At 30.5% G+C, this 15,894-nt stretch overlaps 3 protein-coding genes across 5 annotated transcripts; all 3 read left to right on the forward strand.

The window, feature by feature from the left end:
• Positions 1 to 50: 50 nt before the first annotated feature.
• LOC143342818 (uncharacterized) lies at positions 51 to 2,429 on the forward strand. The gene is made up of 6 exons (XM_076767083.1): positions 51 to 176; positions 258 to 1,352; positions 1,431 to 1,586; positions 1,646 to 1,940; positions 2,024 to 2,217; positions 2,283 to 2,429. The coding sequence occupies exons 1-6, from the start codon at positions 51 to 53 to the stop codon at positions 2,427 to 2,429; spliced, it is 2,013 nt and encodes a 670-aa protein (XP_076623198.1).
• Positions 2,430 to 2,666: 237 nt separating this feature from the next.
• On the forward strand, positions 2,667 to 4,923 carry LOC143342405 (serine/threonine-protein phosphatase 2A regulatory subunit B'' subunit gamma-like). Of its 2 annotated transcripts, none has more exons than XM_076766246.1 (7): positions 2,667 to 2,988; positions 3,070 to 3,200; positions 3,273 to 3,659; positions 3,741 to 4,066; positions 4,138 to 4,351; positions 4,433 to 4,560; positions 4,653 to 4,923. In XM_076766246.1, exons 1-7 carry the CDS (start codon positions 2,943 to 2,945, stop codon positions 4,762 to 4,764), a joined length of 1,344 nt encoding a protein of 447 aa, XP_076622361.1. In that variant the 5' UTR covers positions 2,667 to 2,942; the 3' UTR covers positions 4,765 to 4,923. The 2 variants fall into 2 exon arrangements, with proteins under 2 accessions (XP_076622361.1, XP_076622362.1); XM_076766247.1 differs by having other exon boundaries at positions 3,273 to 3,461.
• Positions 4,924 to 5,749: 826 nt separating this feature from the next.
• Positions 5,750 to 15,427, forward strand: LOC143342309 (anillin-like). Of its 2 annotated transcripts, none has more exons than XM_076766031.1 (19): positions 5,750 to 6,195; positions 6,523 to 6,649; positions 6,804 to 6,998; positions 7,426 to 7,598; positions 7,670 to 7,864; positions 8,082 to 8,622; positions 8,722 to 8,999; positions 10,123 to 10,225; positions 10,292 to 10,524; positions 10,613 to 10,720; positions 10,821 to 11,017; positions 11,090 to 11,222; positions 11,302 to 11,554; positions 11,855 to 12,019; positions 12,378 to 12,634; positions 12,731 to 12,901; positions 13,268 to 13,490; positions 13,573 to 13,717; positions 13,793 to 15,427. In XM_076766031.1, the coding sequence occupies exons 1-19, from the start codon at positions 6,178 to 6,180 to the stop codon at positions 13,899 to 13,901; spliced, it is 3,624 nt and encodes a 1,207-aa protein (XP_076622146.1). In that variant the 5' UTR covers positions 5,750 to 6,177; the 3' UTR covers positions 13,902 to 15,427. The 2 variants fall into 2 exon arrangements, with proteins under 2 accessions (XP_076622146.1, XP_076622147.1); XM_076766032.1 differs by having other exon boundaries at positions 8,151 to 8,622.
• The last annotated feature ends 467 nt before the right edge of the window (positions 15,428 to 15,894 follow it).

Below are 15,894 nucleotides of genomic sequence, written 5' to 3' on the forward strand. Positions count from 1 at the left end.
TATTTACTATATTTCTGCACAGACTAGAGAATGCTAATGACTACTTACATATGAAACATTCAAATTGCTGGAATAATACAAGTGAAATTTGTGAGAAATTTATGTTTGTGCCCACAAACATTAGAAATCCCATGTTTGTAATAGAGTATGAATACATATTAACCAAGTTCACACCTGTAATAATTTTTGTTAACATACTTAAAATTTTTTATTTTATTAGCTCATTTGTAGTAGAAATGTTGCAAATCTGTTTATAGGAAGACAAATATAAGAATCTTACTGCTCTACATACATTGAATGACACTTTATGTGTTTGTTTGTCTACTTTTAATATTACACAATATATTGATGTCGATGAAAAAGTGGAAGTATATAATCTTGTGAAGATATGTATTTCTGGACAAAACATAAATTCTATCGATATAGATTTGGAATTACCCAACTTAAGAGAATTTGATATTTCTTTCAACCATTTAAAAGAATTTCCAAATTCAAAGTTTATGAAAAATATAAAAATATTAAATATTAGTTATAACAATATACAACATATATATATTCAAGAAAGTTTGTTGGCATTGGAAGAACTAGATATATCATGGAATTGTTTAACACATTGTCTTACAAGTATCAAAACTTTTAAAACTTTTATACCTAATATGTATAAATTAAAAATATGTAACAATCCTTTTAAAGATATTACTGACCCAGGATTAGAAGAATCCCTAATACACGTTTATTTACCAAATTTACAATTTATTAACAATTATGAATCTGAAAATCTCAATTTATCAGAAAATTATTTCTCATGTGCATTTAATATGTGCAAACTGAAGCAATGTAATAAATTAATTTATTTGAACCAGAATATAATGAAAAGTAGCAAAGAGATAGCTTTAATAAAAAAGAACAGTATAGAATATGTAAAATATATTCATATATACCAAGATTTTACTGTAGCATTGAGTATTTCTAAAAAGGCATTAAAAATTCAAGAGCTTTGTGCGACATGTTGTTCATTAATTACATTTCCTATTGTAAAACCATTAAAATATCTAACTAAATTAAATCTTGGAAGTAATTTTATTTCAGTTTTGGATGATTTTACCCAAGAAAATTTTCCAACATTAAAATATCTGGATTTAACAAATAATTTAATAACAAGTTTGGAACCAATGGGATCGTTTTATACATTACAAGAATTTTATTGTGGGAATAATGATATAAGAACTTTAATTCAAATAGATAATGTTAAGACTTGGCACACATTACATGTTATAGATCTCTCTAATAATCCAATAATCATGGATGCATTATATAAAAAATTTATTATATTTCATTTAAATAATATTAAAGTAAGCAATATCGTGTATTTAAAGTTCTTTTAACAGCATTTTTCATATATTCCATAAACAATATGATTTTATAAGTAGTATATTTCTGGAGAATATGTACAAAATTCAGAAATTTCCGAAGCAAAACAAATATTTGGAAATAAATTAGATAAATATGTATTAAATACACTATATAGAAAAGATCGATTAATAAACATTACACAGTTGAGTATAACTGATTGTTCCTTGTCAAAGGTATGTTAATTATTACTTTAAGAAGTTTATGAAATAAAGTACATGAAAATTAATTCTAGGTCGACCTCTCTGCTGAACTTTTACCACAATTAGAAAGTTTAGACTTGAGTAGGAATCAGATAACTTATTTATGGGGTCTCTATTCTTTTCCATATTTGCATACATTGTGCTTAAGTTACAATTGTCTTGAAACATTAGATGGAAATGGTTTTGAAAAAAGTAACTGTACATTTTCAAAATTGTACACTTTGTTTTTAGATCATAATTGCATTAAGTCAATAATGAATCTTAGTAAAAAACTACCAGTGATTAAACATCTGTTTCTAAATAATAATTATCTTCAAAATATTAGTGGTAATATTTTAAATACAAAGATAATATTGTACGTTTTATATATTACTGGTTTTTAATTTTATAAATTTGTATAAATTATTTAGGGATAAATCATTGTTCCACATTGGAATCTTTATTTTTGGATTACAATGAAATTAGTACGTTAAACAAAGATGATTTTATTGAAAATAATAATCTAAAGGTTCTGTCTCTTGAAAATAATAAAATAAAATCATTGGAATTTATAAAAGTATTGCAAAAGTTACAGAAACTTTATGCTGCCAACAATTGTTTAACAGTAAGTTTAAACCGAAAAAAATAAACATTGTAATGAATTGAATAATAAATGATATTATTTTCCAGAATGAGCATGAAATACAATATTTATCATTATTGAACAATTTAGAAGAATTAACATTTGAAGGAAATTCTTTGTATACAGAAGTAAATAAAAGTGAAATGATTCTTCAAAACTTTGAATTAAAACAACCTGAAGAGGAAGAACTTTAATTAAACAATGTTAAAATTGATAAATTTTGTTATTTATAATTCATTCATTGCATTAATTAAATATTTTTATATAAGAAACATAATATTTGTATAATTTTTAATTAGTTATTTAATTTGATTCGTTTAATTTTAATTTCAATTCTTTTCGTATTAAATATAAGTTTAATGTTTTTATCTGACTATACTACAATTTTTGAAGTAGGATACATAATTAGTACTTACTGGTTTAGACACAAATGCAAAGACAATAAAATTATAGGAACCACAACATGTCTGTTTTCATGTATAATTGTACATATTTTAATTTCTAAATTAATGAAATTATACACATAGTCATTTCAAATTCTATGTATACATTTATACAAAATTTACTCTACACTATACACTTGCGCTATAGTTTATAGACAAAAACCAGCTGGAAATACTTAACTGGAACGTTATAAAGCGTGTTCGTGCTTATATTATAACTACATATATCTAACCTTAGTTACAAATCATTCAAAACGAATACAAATGGAGTTAGAGACGATATTTCGAAAGTGTGCTGTAGTAAATAAATGTAAACATTATCTTGAACTAATACGTAATTTGTAATACACTTTAACACATGTTTTGTACATGAAATGTAATATTTTCATAGCAGAAGAAAAGTTGGAAAAAAATGAACAAAAAGAAGACCAATACTTTAAAAAAATATATGAACAATGGAAGGGCGCCAAAGCTAAAGATAAGGATTTAACTTATAAAGTGATTCCAAAATTTTATTTCAAGGTAATTTTTACAAATAAAAAATTTATAGAAAGTTTTTCAGAATTATTATTTTATGATATATTTATTTTTTAGTTACCAAAGGAGGATGAGATTCTACCACAAAAATTACGAGAAGAAACGCGAGCATTATTTTTACAAAGACGTTCCCGACAATTGCTAGATAATAATGAACTTAAGGCATTATGGGTATTATTAGATAAACATCATAGTCCACCTTTATCGGGCGAAGAACAATTAATAAATTATGAAGATTTTAAAAAAGTAGGTAAATTAGCAGGTGCAAAATGCAGTCCATACTTCACTGCAGTAGTATTTGCTAAATTACAACAAGGTGATCCTCATGGTAGGATCAGTATAATGGCATTATTTAATTATGTTATGAGAAAAGTCTGGCTACATCAAACGAGAATTGGTCTTTCTTTGTACGATGTTACTGGTCAAGGATATCTTAGAGAATCTGTATGCTCCTCTATTTTATTTTAAATTATAAATTAGTATGATTAATATAAATGTGTAATTCATAATTTTTATTTTTTATAGGATTTGGAGAACTATATTTTAGAATTAATACCGACTCTACCGCAACTAGAAGGGCTAGAGAAATCTTTTCATTCGTTTTATGTTTGCACAGCAGTGAGAAAGTTTTTATTTTTTCTTGATCCTCTCAGAACTGGAAGAGTTAGGATACAAGATATTTTAGCATGTAGTTTTCTTGACGATCTTTTAGAATTGAGGGACGAAGATTTACCTAAAGACTTACAAGAAGCAAATTGGTTTTCAGCCCCGTCAGCACTTAAAGTTTATGGACAATATCTTAACCTCGATAGGGATCATAATGGAATGCTTAATAAAGAAGAACTTGCAGGGTAATTTGAACATAATAAAATGTTTATAATCAATTTATAGTTAATGATTCTACAAAACTACTTTTTAACAGATATGGCACAGGAACCTTGACTGGAGTATTTCTTGAGAGAGTATTTCAAGAATGCTTAACTTATGAGGGAGAAATGGATTACAAAACATATTTAGATTTTGTCTTAGCATTAGAAAATCGGCACGAACCACAAAGCTTGCATTATTTATTTAGAATTCTTGATATTAATAATCGTGGTTATCTTGACACTTTTTGCCTTAATTACTTTTTTCGTGTATGTATGCGCATAATAATATTTTGTGATAAATTGTTATATTCTGCAATATATAGCTTTAACATTTAATATATCGTGCAGGCTATTCAAGAACAAATGACAATGCATGGTCAGGAACCAGTAACCTTCGAAAACGTTAAAGACGAAATATTCGACATGGTAAAACCAGCAGACCCCTGTAAAATTACATTACAAGATTTACTATCCTGGTAAATAATTGTGTTCCCTCAGTCTCAGTTTAAATTTTTCCACAGAAAAACAAAAGACTTCATTCATTCACTCTATAATTCATACTTTGCAGTGGTCAAGGTGACACAATGGTCAGTATTTTAATAGAATTCCATGGTTTCTGGGCTTATGAAAATCGCGAGGCCATGGCTGCTGATACCGGTGACGAATCGTCCCACGTTTAAAAGATAAACAGGAATTATGACACATTCCTGTTACTGCTCAGTATAACCTCTGATATGCTTGGCAATTTATGAGTATTTTTAAAAACGGACAGAATTTTTTAAATATTTACCGTAGAATGCGTAATTGTATTAAATAATATATTGATATGTAATTTTTTAATAAAAATATTTTCAAAAACAATGATTTCGATATTATTTAATGTATACTAAGAGTAACAGCAACTGGTTATTAATATATACAAAATTAAATAATAGGGGTATGCAAGAGCTCGACATTTTCAGAGTTTTTGGTACTTACAAGAATTTCGAAAATCCAGAGGCCATTTCAAGACGTGATAAAAATTTTGTTCAATATTAGATTGTGTTCCTGAAAATACATATCTTATTTGTCGGAAATGTTTGTGTTAGTAATATTTTAGAAAGTATTGCGAATTTCGAAAATCCTGAAGAATTTTCAAATAGGTCGACTATCGTGTGTCGACTATCGAACATCGGAATCTCGAGCGTATTTTTAAAGTTTATTCACATTTTTTCAATAACATAATATTAAAAGTAACATAGTTTACATTAACAATTATTTACGTCCAGATGCAAAGGTATCCAAAAGATACCTTTTGGTCGAAATATGTATGCATAAAACCGCGGTAGAAATAATGTTAATTTTTGCATGCTTTTAGTGTTCGTGAAGGTGACGTACCATTTCTCAATTTAACTAGGCGATCATACAAATTTTCAGGATTATATCGCATAAATTCGAATATTGCAGTTAAAACATCGTTTCATTCACATTCGTTACGCGTTCATTGTTCAAAATATTTTATCTGAATCTGAATGGAACATGATACATCCACTGGAACATTTTACCATGCCGTTGGCCAATGAAATGTTTTCATTTCAAATGATCCTATGCAAACGTACGCTGCCCCCCTACGACGATGGGCGTAATGACGTTTTAGCTCAGCACCAGTTGCTCCAATCCCACGAAGAACTTCGGTTGGTCTTTATGCGACGCTTTCTTTCTACGATGTTTGAATCACGCGAAAATTTTCCGGTGTTTTGCGTTATTTTTGTCGCGTGAAAGTATCACCATTTAAACGGCAAGTATTAGGCGTCGCGTATGAGTTCATAGTGCTTGTAAACCATTAGTTATTAACTGAAAAGGATTCAAAAATAAGATCTGTCACTTTTAGTCATTCGCATGCGTTTGATTACTATGGCGCTTGCGTTTAAATTCAACGGTCGAAAACAACTCCCTTTGCGTGCAATGTAAAAGTGCGTTCTAATTTTTTCGACAATTTGTCGGCGTTGATATTCGTAGATAAACTACGTAAAATTTAGCGTACGTGACCGTCGATAGTTTAAGAACCGTTTAGAGCGTCGGTTTGGATTAGGATATTACCGTTTACCTGCACAATGGACCCTTTCACTCAGGTAAGGCCCTTCTGTACAATTAGAATGCGTAAATGCAACGGTGGACACTGGTCAAATTTCTAAAAAATTACTATCGGTATTCTTTGACCTATCGATGATTTTGTTAATATAAATTATAGTAAGAATTCTACCTTTTTTACATATGTTATCAATATTTAAATTTGGAGTATTTAATTTTTATGAAACACAACAGTATGCACATTTCGTTTGTTAGTATATTTTAAAGCAAGAAATATTTCGTAAATATTTTTTTTTTATAATTTTACCAAATTTAGAGTAATGGAATTTTTTGTATCATAGTAATAATAAAATTATTTAAATAAATAGCGGATGTTAGAGCGTGCTAGAGCAAGGAGAGAAAAATTGGACACTCAATTAACAAATGCTGGACATGATGTTAAAAAGAGGCGTAGTCCTTTAAAGGATGCAAATGCTATTTTGGCACAGGCTACAGGTATCATTAGTATTATTTTCTCTTCTAACAAATAACAATTGTGTTTGTTGCATTTTTAACAAAACTAAATATTTGTAAATAAATAATATATGTGTATGCTGTATCAATGAAATTGAGTATGTCATTAAAGTTATATCTATTTTCAAATTTAAAGTTACTAAGAGTAAAACTCCAACAAAGTCTCCTGCCAAAGTATCAGCAGAAAGCACATCTCCAATGAAACCTCCTAGAAAGTCTATGTCTAAAAGTACTACAAGTGAAAATGATGAACAATTAAATAAAGAGAATGGAGAGATTGGGCTTTACAATGTGAGGTCAAAGTTACAAAGGCTTGGCAAACTATATTCTGGTAAGCTATATTCCATAGTACACCTACACAGATTGGTTCAAACTGGTTTCTTACACTGCTTTACTTTGATACATGTGCATGCCTTTCCAAGTCTTATGCAAACAGTAAACATTATTTGGCTATAAGAATTTGCTCTGATGTAATTTCCTCTTTTATTGATTTAATTAATGTTATTTTATTAACATGTAGTTACATTTTTTACTAATCAAATATAACGTATTCCAGTCAATTTTTGACCTAGAAAATTTAAAAAAAATTTGATAGTGTGAATGATCCATATATTTGTAGAAATCACCATAACAAGTAAAATAGTTTTATTATAAATACAAGTTTTATAACTAACATTTTAGGAAATTGAAGTCCAAGGTGACTAAATGCTAAATATTTTTAATGTGAAGTAAAAAGATGTAAATAATTTTTTTTATAGATGACAGTAGTCATGAGTTAAGTTCACCTATTCATAGAACAGAGGAAAGATTTAATGCAGAAGAAGAGACCACAGAACAGAAACCATCTAAGAAAGGAGCTAGACTGGATAGACTAGCAGCTCTTGCTTCAACAATTAATAATTGGGAAGATGATCTATCGCATCCAACTCTGGTAAATTAATTACGAATATTTTTAAATATTATTGTGTTTTAGAAAACTGGTTAATGAGGATATTCTTTCAGGTCAAACAAGTGGATAGTAAGGCAGAGAAGATAAAAGCTAAATTAAATGAGCAAGTTAAAAGTGCATCGGAACCACAGCCAAGCACAAGTGGATATAGCAAAGGAAATAGGAATAGCAAAGGCATTAGTCCCAGGAAAGATGAGTCATGTTTTACAAAACAACTAAAATGGGATAAGAATGTATTGGAAACATTGGTAAGTATTTTTATTGACATATAAATTTCATTTACTCGTATATGACTAAAGCTTTTAAAAGTTTTTCTGTGTAGTAATGTGAAAATATTAAAATAATTCTAATATATTATGTGGTTTCTGAACTTTGTATAATCATACATGTGTTCATTGTAATCAATATGATCAAGGGTATATATTACAAGTAATTGGGTTTGTTGGACGAAAATAACATTTACAGGAGGCTCAAGGCTTTAGTCGTACAAAAAGCAATAGTCGCCTTGTATATGACTATAAGGCTTGTTCTCAGGGAAAAGATGCGGGTTCTACGAGTCCATCGTCTAAACAACTTCAACGCGCCCCAGAAGACACTGTAACACGCGAAGAAAGACATGGCAAAACAGTTAAAGACTGTACAAAAAGTGTTAAAACTCCGACTAAGAACTCTAGTACTCCAGAAAAAACATCGAGAAACGCGACACCTAGCACAAGCAATTCCCGTTTGGCACCAAGATTTGGCTATAATGGTTCTCCTAAAAGTCCAGCGCAGTCTAGTCCAGGTTCAGTGCTGAGTAAAGCTTCGTTGTTTGAATCTAAACATGCAGAAACGAAGGCAAAAGATCCTGCTCAGATGTCTCTTTCTGAGAGAATGGCACTTTTTGAGAAGAATAAAGGAGAAGCACCCTTATTACCGAAGGCACCACTTACTATGTCTATACCACCAAAAAAATTACAAGAGAAAGACAAGGCTAGTTCTACATCGGGCAATATAAACAATGGAGGTATTTTTAATAATATAAATTAATTGTGAAAGAAACTTACGTCATTGTAGTTAATGATAAAAACTTAATGTGATCATGTATTCAATGATTCTGTTCCAGGAAAAGCCAAGCCTGACATTCCTAATAATGCTGTTAATGCTCAACGGGAAAAGTTTGAACATGGTTTAAGTACGCAAGAATTAGAAAACAATATTTTACGTAATACTCATTTAGAAAGACAGCGTGAGTTGGATATGTTGCGATCGCGTTTCAATAGAAATAAAGAAAGAGCACAAGTTGCTGCTGGTTCTTGTATTAGAACAAGTGAAAGTAGTGAAGGAAAGTCGAACTCCCCTAAAAATTCTCCAGTTTGTCCGGTAAAACCAACACCTGCTCCAGTAAGTAAAGCTTTATTTCTTACCTTGCACACAAATGTGTATTTTTTTGGTTATAATGAATATAAATCAAGTCGTAGAAACTCATGGTCCTCGCAAGGAATATATTCAAAATGTTTTCAAACGTTATATTTTGGTCCTTAACAATCGGGAAGCGAGCGGTCGGATGATGAGTCGGAAGGCAGTGCTGAGTCACGTTTGACTCAAGTTAAATTTGTATAATCAGACATTACGAAATAAAGTGTAGAAGATTTTATCGAATTAAAAATCAATTTTAAATATTTGGGAAGTATATATTAATTGCAAAATTAAAGATATTTTGTACAAATGTTATAGTATTAATTAATTAAATATTTATAATAAAATGACGATATGTTCGCAAAAGTGTTATAAAAATAAAACTTTGTTATTTATCCTTCTGCACAATTTATGCAAAAATTTTCTGAAAGTTTAACTGTATGTAATTTACATATGTACTGAAAACACGGCAGCGCAAGTACGTTGCTTTCGAGATTTTAAAGTTCGGGTTCAACATCACTCCAATATGATATTGCACGTTTTTATGATATATTTTCAACATCAGGATTATTTTCATTTACTACTAACTCTTCAAAAATACAACTTATATTTGTCAGTTGAATGTTCTGACTAGTTATGATTTTTCCGGATAATATGAAATTGTGAAAATACAATGAACTTGATAATGTACCACTGGTACTCTGCATTTCAAGATAATTGATGCGCTAAGCTCAGTAGTCTAACGACAACTGAAGTGCATCGTAATTTATTATTGTGCAATTAATAACCGTTTCTCTAGAATAGTAGAGGTGTTGTAAACATTAAGTGAAAGTAGGTGTGGATGAACGATAATGTGTTTACATCTCAATTAAGGACAGAAATGAACTGACACCGTTGGCGGACTGTTAAAAATAACATTTAAGTATGTTGGTCTTAATAAGTTCTATTCGCGATTTGATTTTTAGGTGGCTACCTAATTCTAAAAGTTAAAAACATCCGAAATATACGTAATATGTTTGTGGGGATCATGAGTACCTATGAATTTATTTATTCTAAATGATCAAGCAACTTTAAGGAGTATAAATCATGTACATTACTTTTATAATAGGATTATAGTGTTCCACCACCTCCACCACCTCTTCCACAACCGCATGTTTCCAGCGTTAAAATCATTTCGAGTCAAAGTAAGAACCCATCAGCTAAAAGACAAGGTATACATTTTGTACTTTATATTTCTTTATGTAAATACAAGATATCTAATTTTTTATATTTCAAAGTGGTAGTTAGTCCACCGAAAACTCAATTGATACAGAAAGTACCTGATATAAAACGCATTCGAGTTGCTCCGCCTAAGCCTGGACATCTTTATCCCAATTTGTCTGAAATTGAAACTACAACCGAGTCAGAAACAGATACAGAGTATACGGTCGAGAGTACAGAAGGAGAAACTGCTACTCTAGATGAGAAAACTGATACCGAGACAGCAACAGAAGCTGAATACTATGTACAAGTAAGATAATGCTATGAAATATAAACTCCACAAAATAATATTAAGTTTTATGTAATTGTTATAATTGTGTTAACTGATTCTTTTACAGGATGATGGAACTGAGATCGATAGTGAGGAAGAAGAATGCGGAGTAAACACTAGTCTTGGCAGAAGTATTTTACGCGCAGTGAATGAACAAGCATTTTTAACAAAAAAGGTGTATTCATATATTTCAAAACAATATTTAATTGAGTGGTATTAAATATATGTAAATTTTCAATTTGTTAACTTGTAATACTTTGATAATATAATTGCAGAGGTCAATTGATCCAGATCCAGATAGTACAACTTCCGATATTTCAGTATTGGATGAAATGGACGAATATTTAGATGAATGTCTCGCGCTGCAAGAAGCACAAGGAAACGGTAATATAGAAGGCCCTACACCACCCAAGTTAAACAAAGGTGGTAAAAGTCCATCAACTGCATCAACGAGCTTTAAATATAGCCAAGGGTAAGATACAAAGATGATAGTAACGAAAATATAAATGTTACAATTAGAGTAAAAGCATTTTCTTATTTGAAGATCATCGTATCGTTCTCCTGTAAAAAAAGTTTCTCCGCCGTCTCCTAGTATGGGTGAAACTTACATCATAGACGGTGATAGTTATGTTCCATTAATGCACAGTGTCAGCTTTTATAGACGACAGCAGTCTCAAGTAAGTTTAGTGAACAATGCAACCAATACAATACATGTTTATGTTTAAAACTTATTGTTATCGTAGAAATTACTTTCAGACACCAAAAACTCCCGTACGTATAATATCGAGAACGCAAGAGCCTTCGGATACTGTACCTGACGTGACGCAAATCGATGCTAGGAATGAAGCTACATTGGTACAAGAAAAATTGAAGCGGTTGTTAGACGAAGTGTGCAAGCAACAAACAATTATCGGTCAAGCTAGTCAAGCACTGAATTTATGTACTTCAACTGTGGAGTTCAATGATTCAAGGGAACAAGTTGAAGGAGAAAGACTACTACTTGTTGCCAGTAATTTTCATATATCTTTATAAAAGAGTACTCATTAAATATACAGGGTGTCGTATTTTAATTTTTCAATGCCAGGTATCTTCGAATTTGGTGAGTTTTAAACAATGTTTTTAACTAAACTTTGTTCCGTGTTTTGGTCAGCATATTTTTGAAGTAGTTCCATATGGAATTTTTCAAAATAAACCAAAAGTTTGATCCGAAAGATTTAAAATAACTCACTGGATTTTGAGATAACGGCGTGGAATGATTAAAATGGGATGCTCTGTACAGTATTGAAACAACATGAATTCTGCAATACAGCTCATAGGCGACAAGCTGCGTTAAATGAAGTTCAACGATTAAAAATAGAAGGTACGTTAAGACCTGTTACTCCTGGATCACCGGAAGTGCAAGAGAGCGGATCTTTAACAGTCTCTGCTATTACTTTACCTCTTAGACGAGAGTATTTGCGTAATATTGGTACAAGTAAGTATCAATAAGTTAAATTTTAAAATATAGTGGAATCTCATTATATCGCCGTAGACAGGAACAACTTGTCCTGTGTGTATCTCTGGAGATAAACTAATATTTAAGTTACTAATAACCTCCTCATTGAAACGATAGCAAAATTTACAATTGCCAATTAGTTACCTTATGGTATTTTATAAGTGAAAGCTTAATATAGGTATACATATATGCATATATGTATGTACAAAATTACATGTATAGATATAAGGCTTCTCACTATCCATTATTCACTGTATATGGAAATTTATATAAATGAGAACTGCAATACAGAACATTAGAATATTTCAACTTCTTTAATTTGGTAAATGTATTATAGACACATGTCTTCATTTTGTTTGCTTGATGCGACATTTGGAGGAAATAGTTGCTACGCCAGTGGTTGTAGCAGAACCCGGCGACTCGTGTCTTCGATTTCCATCGACACTTAAATTGAATGACTTGTATAGTGATTTTAAAATTACTATTGAAATATATTCACTACAAACACAAGCTGAAATCTTGCCACACGAGATTAAGTATCACATAAATAATGTTAATGGATGTGGTAATGGTAACAATAATTGTAATAAAAAAGTAAGTACATGTGTTTATATGTATATAAAAAACTGTTAAGGTTTCCTTTGTCGTACAGTTATAAACGTTTTTATCGAATATTTAAATACTTTCCAGATGGTAAATAAAACTCCAAAGAAATTTTTAAAACAGGATAGTCGATTAATAATGCCAAGTGTACAAAGCCCGGCAGGTCCATCTGCTGTAAGATCTCCCGCTTTCCAATTGTCTGGTTATGTTATTTTTAGTTTAAAAGAAGTACATCGGCAACAATTTACATTAAATAAGGTAAGTGCAATAAATTTCTTAAACGTATGGATTTTAACAGAAATAGGGATGTTCGAGAACCTGAAATGTCGGGTTGGGTATTCGAAAATTTCGAGATTCTCTTATTTGTCAGGATTCCCAAAAATATTGAGGTTCCCGAAAGAGTTGGGATTTCCAAAAATTCTAAGAACCCACTAACTATTAATATTCATTTCAATGAATAGATTTATGGTTTCGGTAGTCGGGTTCTCGATTCTTTCGGAAAATTCCATTCCTTTGGAAATCTCGACCATTCAGGAACCTGACCTGAACCCGATATTTTCAGGTTCTCGCACATCCCTAAACAGAAGACATTTCTAATTGTAATTTCTAATTGGTAATATACAGGTACCGTCGCAATCTCCATTAGAGGGCCGATTACAAATGCATGTGTCATGCGAACTTTCAGTGTCAGTCGAGTACAGAGGATTCCTAACAATGTTTGAAGATGTATCTGGATTCGGTGCTTGGCATCGTAGATGGTGTTTACTTAAAGGTTCTACACTATCCTATTGGAAATATCCTGACGACGAACGGAAAAAAACTCCTATTGGAAGTCTAGATTTACAAAGTGATTATATATAATAATTTTCATTTGTTACGTTGTTTGTCGCGGTTTAACGGACTATGTTTTACTATTTTTGCGTTTATAGATGTGTCTACAACAAATGTAGGATTAGTCTCTCGGGACATATGTGCGCGTCCTAATACTTTTTTGCTTGAAACGACAAGAACCGCAGAACCTGGAGACACCGATAGTTTGGTCATGATTAGAAACGGAAATACGACAACAATTAGGTAATTATAGCTTGTTCCATTTTATACATATAAGATTTCAAAATTAATAATTCTTCAAATATAAATCATTTGTAGGCATCTTTTGTCAGCAGATACGAAGGAAGATAGATTAAAATGGTGTTCGAAACTTAACAAAACGTTGAATTTAATTCATGCTTGGGGCAGAGCGTCAGCACTGTCGTAACCTGAAATTTCATGCGTTCTAGCGCATTAAAATATGCGCTTGTTCATGGGTACAGTGCGTATATATTTACTCTACGCAATGCGTACCTGTATATACTAAATAATGCAGTTAAAGTTTAATTTACGATGGCTTATCTAACATGAAAATGTATATTTTAAATATTATGAATTATAAGAAAAAGATTTTTCTTTAGTATATAAACATTTCAAGGAACATAAAGGAACAAATCATTTTCTGTGTTCTGAATATCAAACTATTTCAATTTCAAAAGCATAATTCAATTAGATATTCAGTTCCACTTAGTAGAATATTAGTAAATATAATACTATTATAGAAATAAATATATTTTATTAATTTCTTTACAGTCAGATTATTTAGGAATTGTTATTTTTTTATAACAATTTTAGAAAATTTAATCTTATAATACGTTAATGGTAAAAGAAATTAAAAGTGTTTATAAATCTATTGAATTATCTTCCTGCTTCTTAGGCGAAGTATAAGTTTGTAATGAATTTGATGTTTTTCAAGTATGAAAAATTGCTACGATTATATGATCAAGAAAAAATGTATGCATTTTTCGGAATGCATTTTAATTAATTAATATGGCTACAATATTACATTTGTCCGTAGTTAGAAGTTCTTTTAGCTTTTTTGTAAGCTATACATGGCTCTCACCATCATAGTTCTGATCATGCATTTTAATATGTATTGTTAGGCTACGTGGTATCTGTATTGTAAATAACAAAATAGTATTAATACACTAGTATGATTACTACAAAGATGTAGATAGATATAAATGTATCTACACACAAGCATTTTTTATTATTCTACATATATCTGTATTCATAAAAGTACTGTATTTTGTACTTTTCTATGTTAGAACTTTGTTCCATAGTAACAACAAATGTCGGAAATAAAATTTTAATAAACATTTCTTTGTTGAAGTTTTCATTCTATATTTATAATTAAAAAAAATTCATATTACATTTAATTATAAACTCTGCAAATCATTTTAAAGACAAATTATAATAAATATAATAAATTGGTTCATGCAGATTCATTCTCAAAATTATTAGATTCGTATTTCATATAATTTTAATTATTGGGTGTTAACCTACTATAAAATTGAAATATTGTGGAGCTCTTGATGCTAGTACATTTTCGATTTTGCACCACTCGTGTCTAGATTACAATTATCGGAATTTATTTTCGAAATGCAATGAAACATGTTTAATAAGTAATAATTTAATCCATCAGTTTACATTTTAAATGTTAAATATCACGAAGCAATTGTATGAAGTATGGTATGGATAGACTATGATCTTATAGAATTCAACTGGTGTTACCCGAATTGAAGTACCGATGTAAAAAACCAGTGGATTTTGTGTTACCTCTTCCTTGACATTGGGAACTATGGCCAATTTCAATTGAACAACTGAAATCGGTAAAGTTAGCAAACGTAGAAAATTCTTTCTTTTCTTATATCACAGACGAGGCATATGAGTAAACGTTACACATTACGGACTTTTGTGGCCCAATCTGACTGCCATACTGACTTATAAATTGAGAGGTGATTTTAGCGCCCTCTTCTCACGGATGGCGGTCAGTTGAGAAACTCACTGAATTAGTGTGATAGGCAAACAGCTAGTGTGTAAATGCATATGAGTTGAGAAGTACGAATTATTTGCGATTCTTTGACTAGTTAAAGTTGTAAATAATTTGCATGTAATCATCGAAGTGAATAATGTTAACAAATTCAAGAGTCTTGTTATCTGCTACTATAAATCGACAAAAGTTTGAATTATATTTAATTTGTACATTATATCGCCATCCATCAATAAGATTCTAAAGTCAAGGTATTTACGTTATTTAGTAAGTCTTCGTTCTTTTTTCTTGTATCCACGGTTTCTATCCGAGGTATCCCTCGGATTCGTAATACAAGCTTCGCGAGACATCGGCCCTTTCCCCACCCCGCCAGCTAATTCGCCAGCGT

Source organism: Colletes latitarsis, chromosome 6 (assembly GCF_051014445.1).
Source record: "Colletes latitarsis isolate SP2378_abdomen chromosome 6, iyColLati1, whole genome shotgun sequence".
NCBI classification, from domain to species: Eukaryota; Metazoa; Arthropoda; class Insecta; order Hymenoptera; family Colletidae; genus Colletes; species Colletes latitarsis.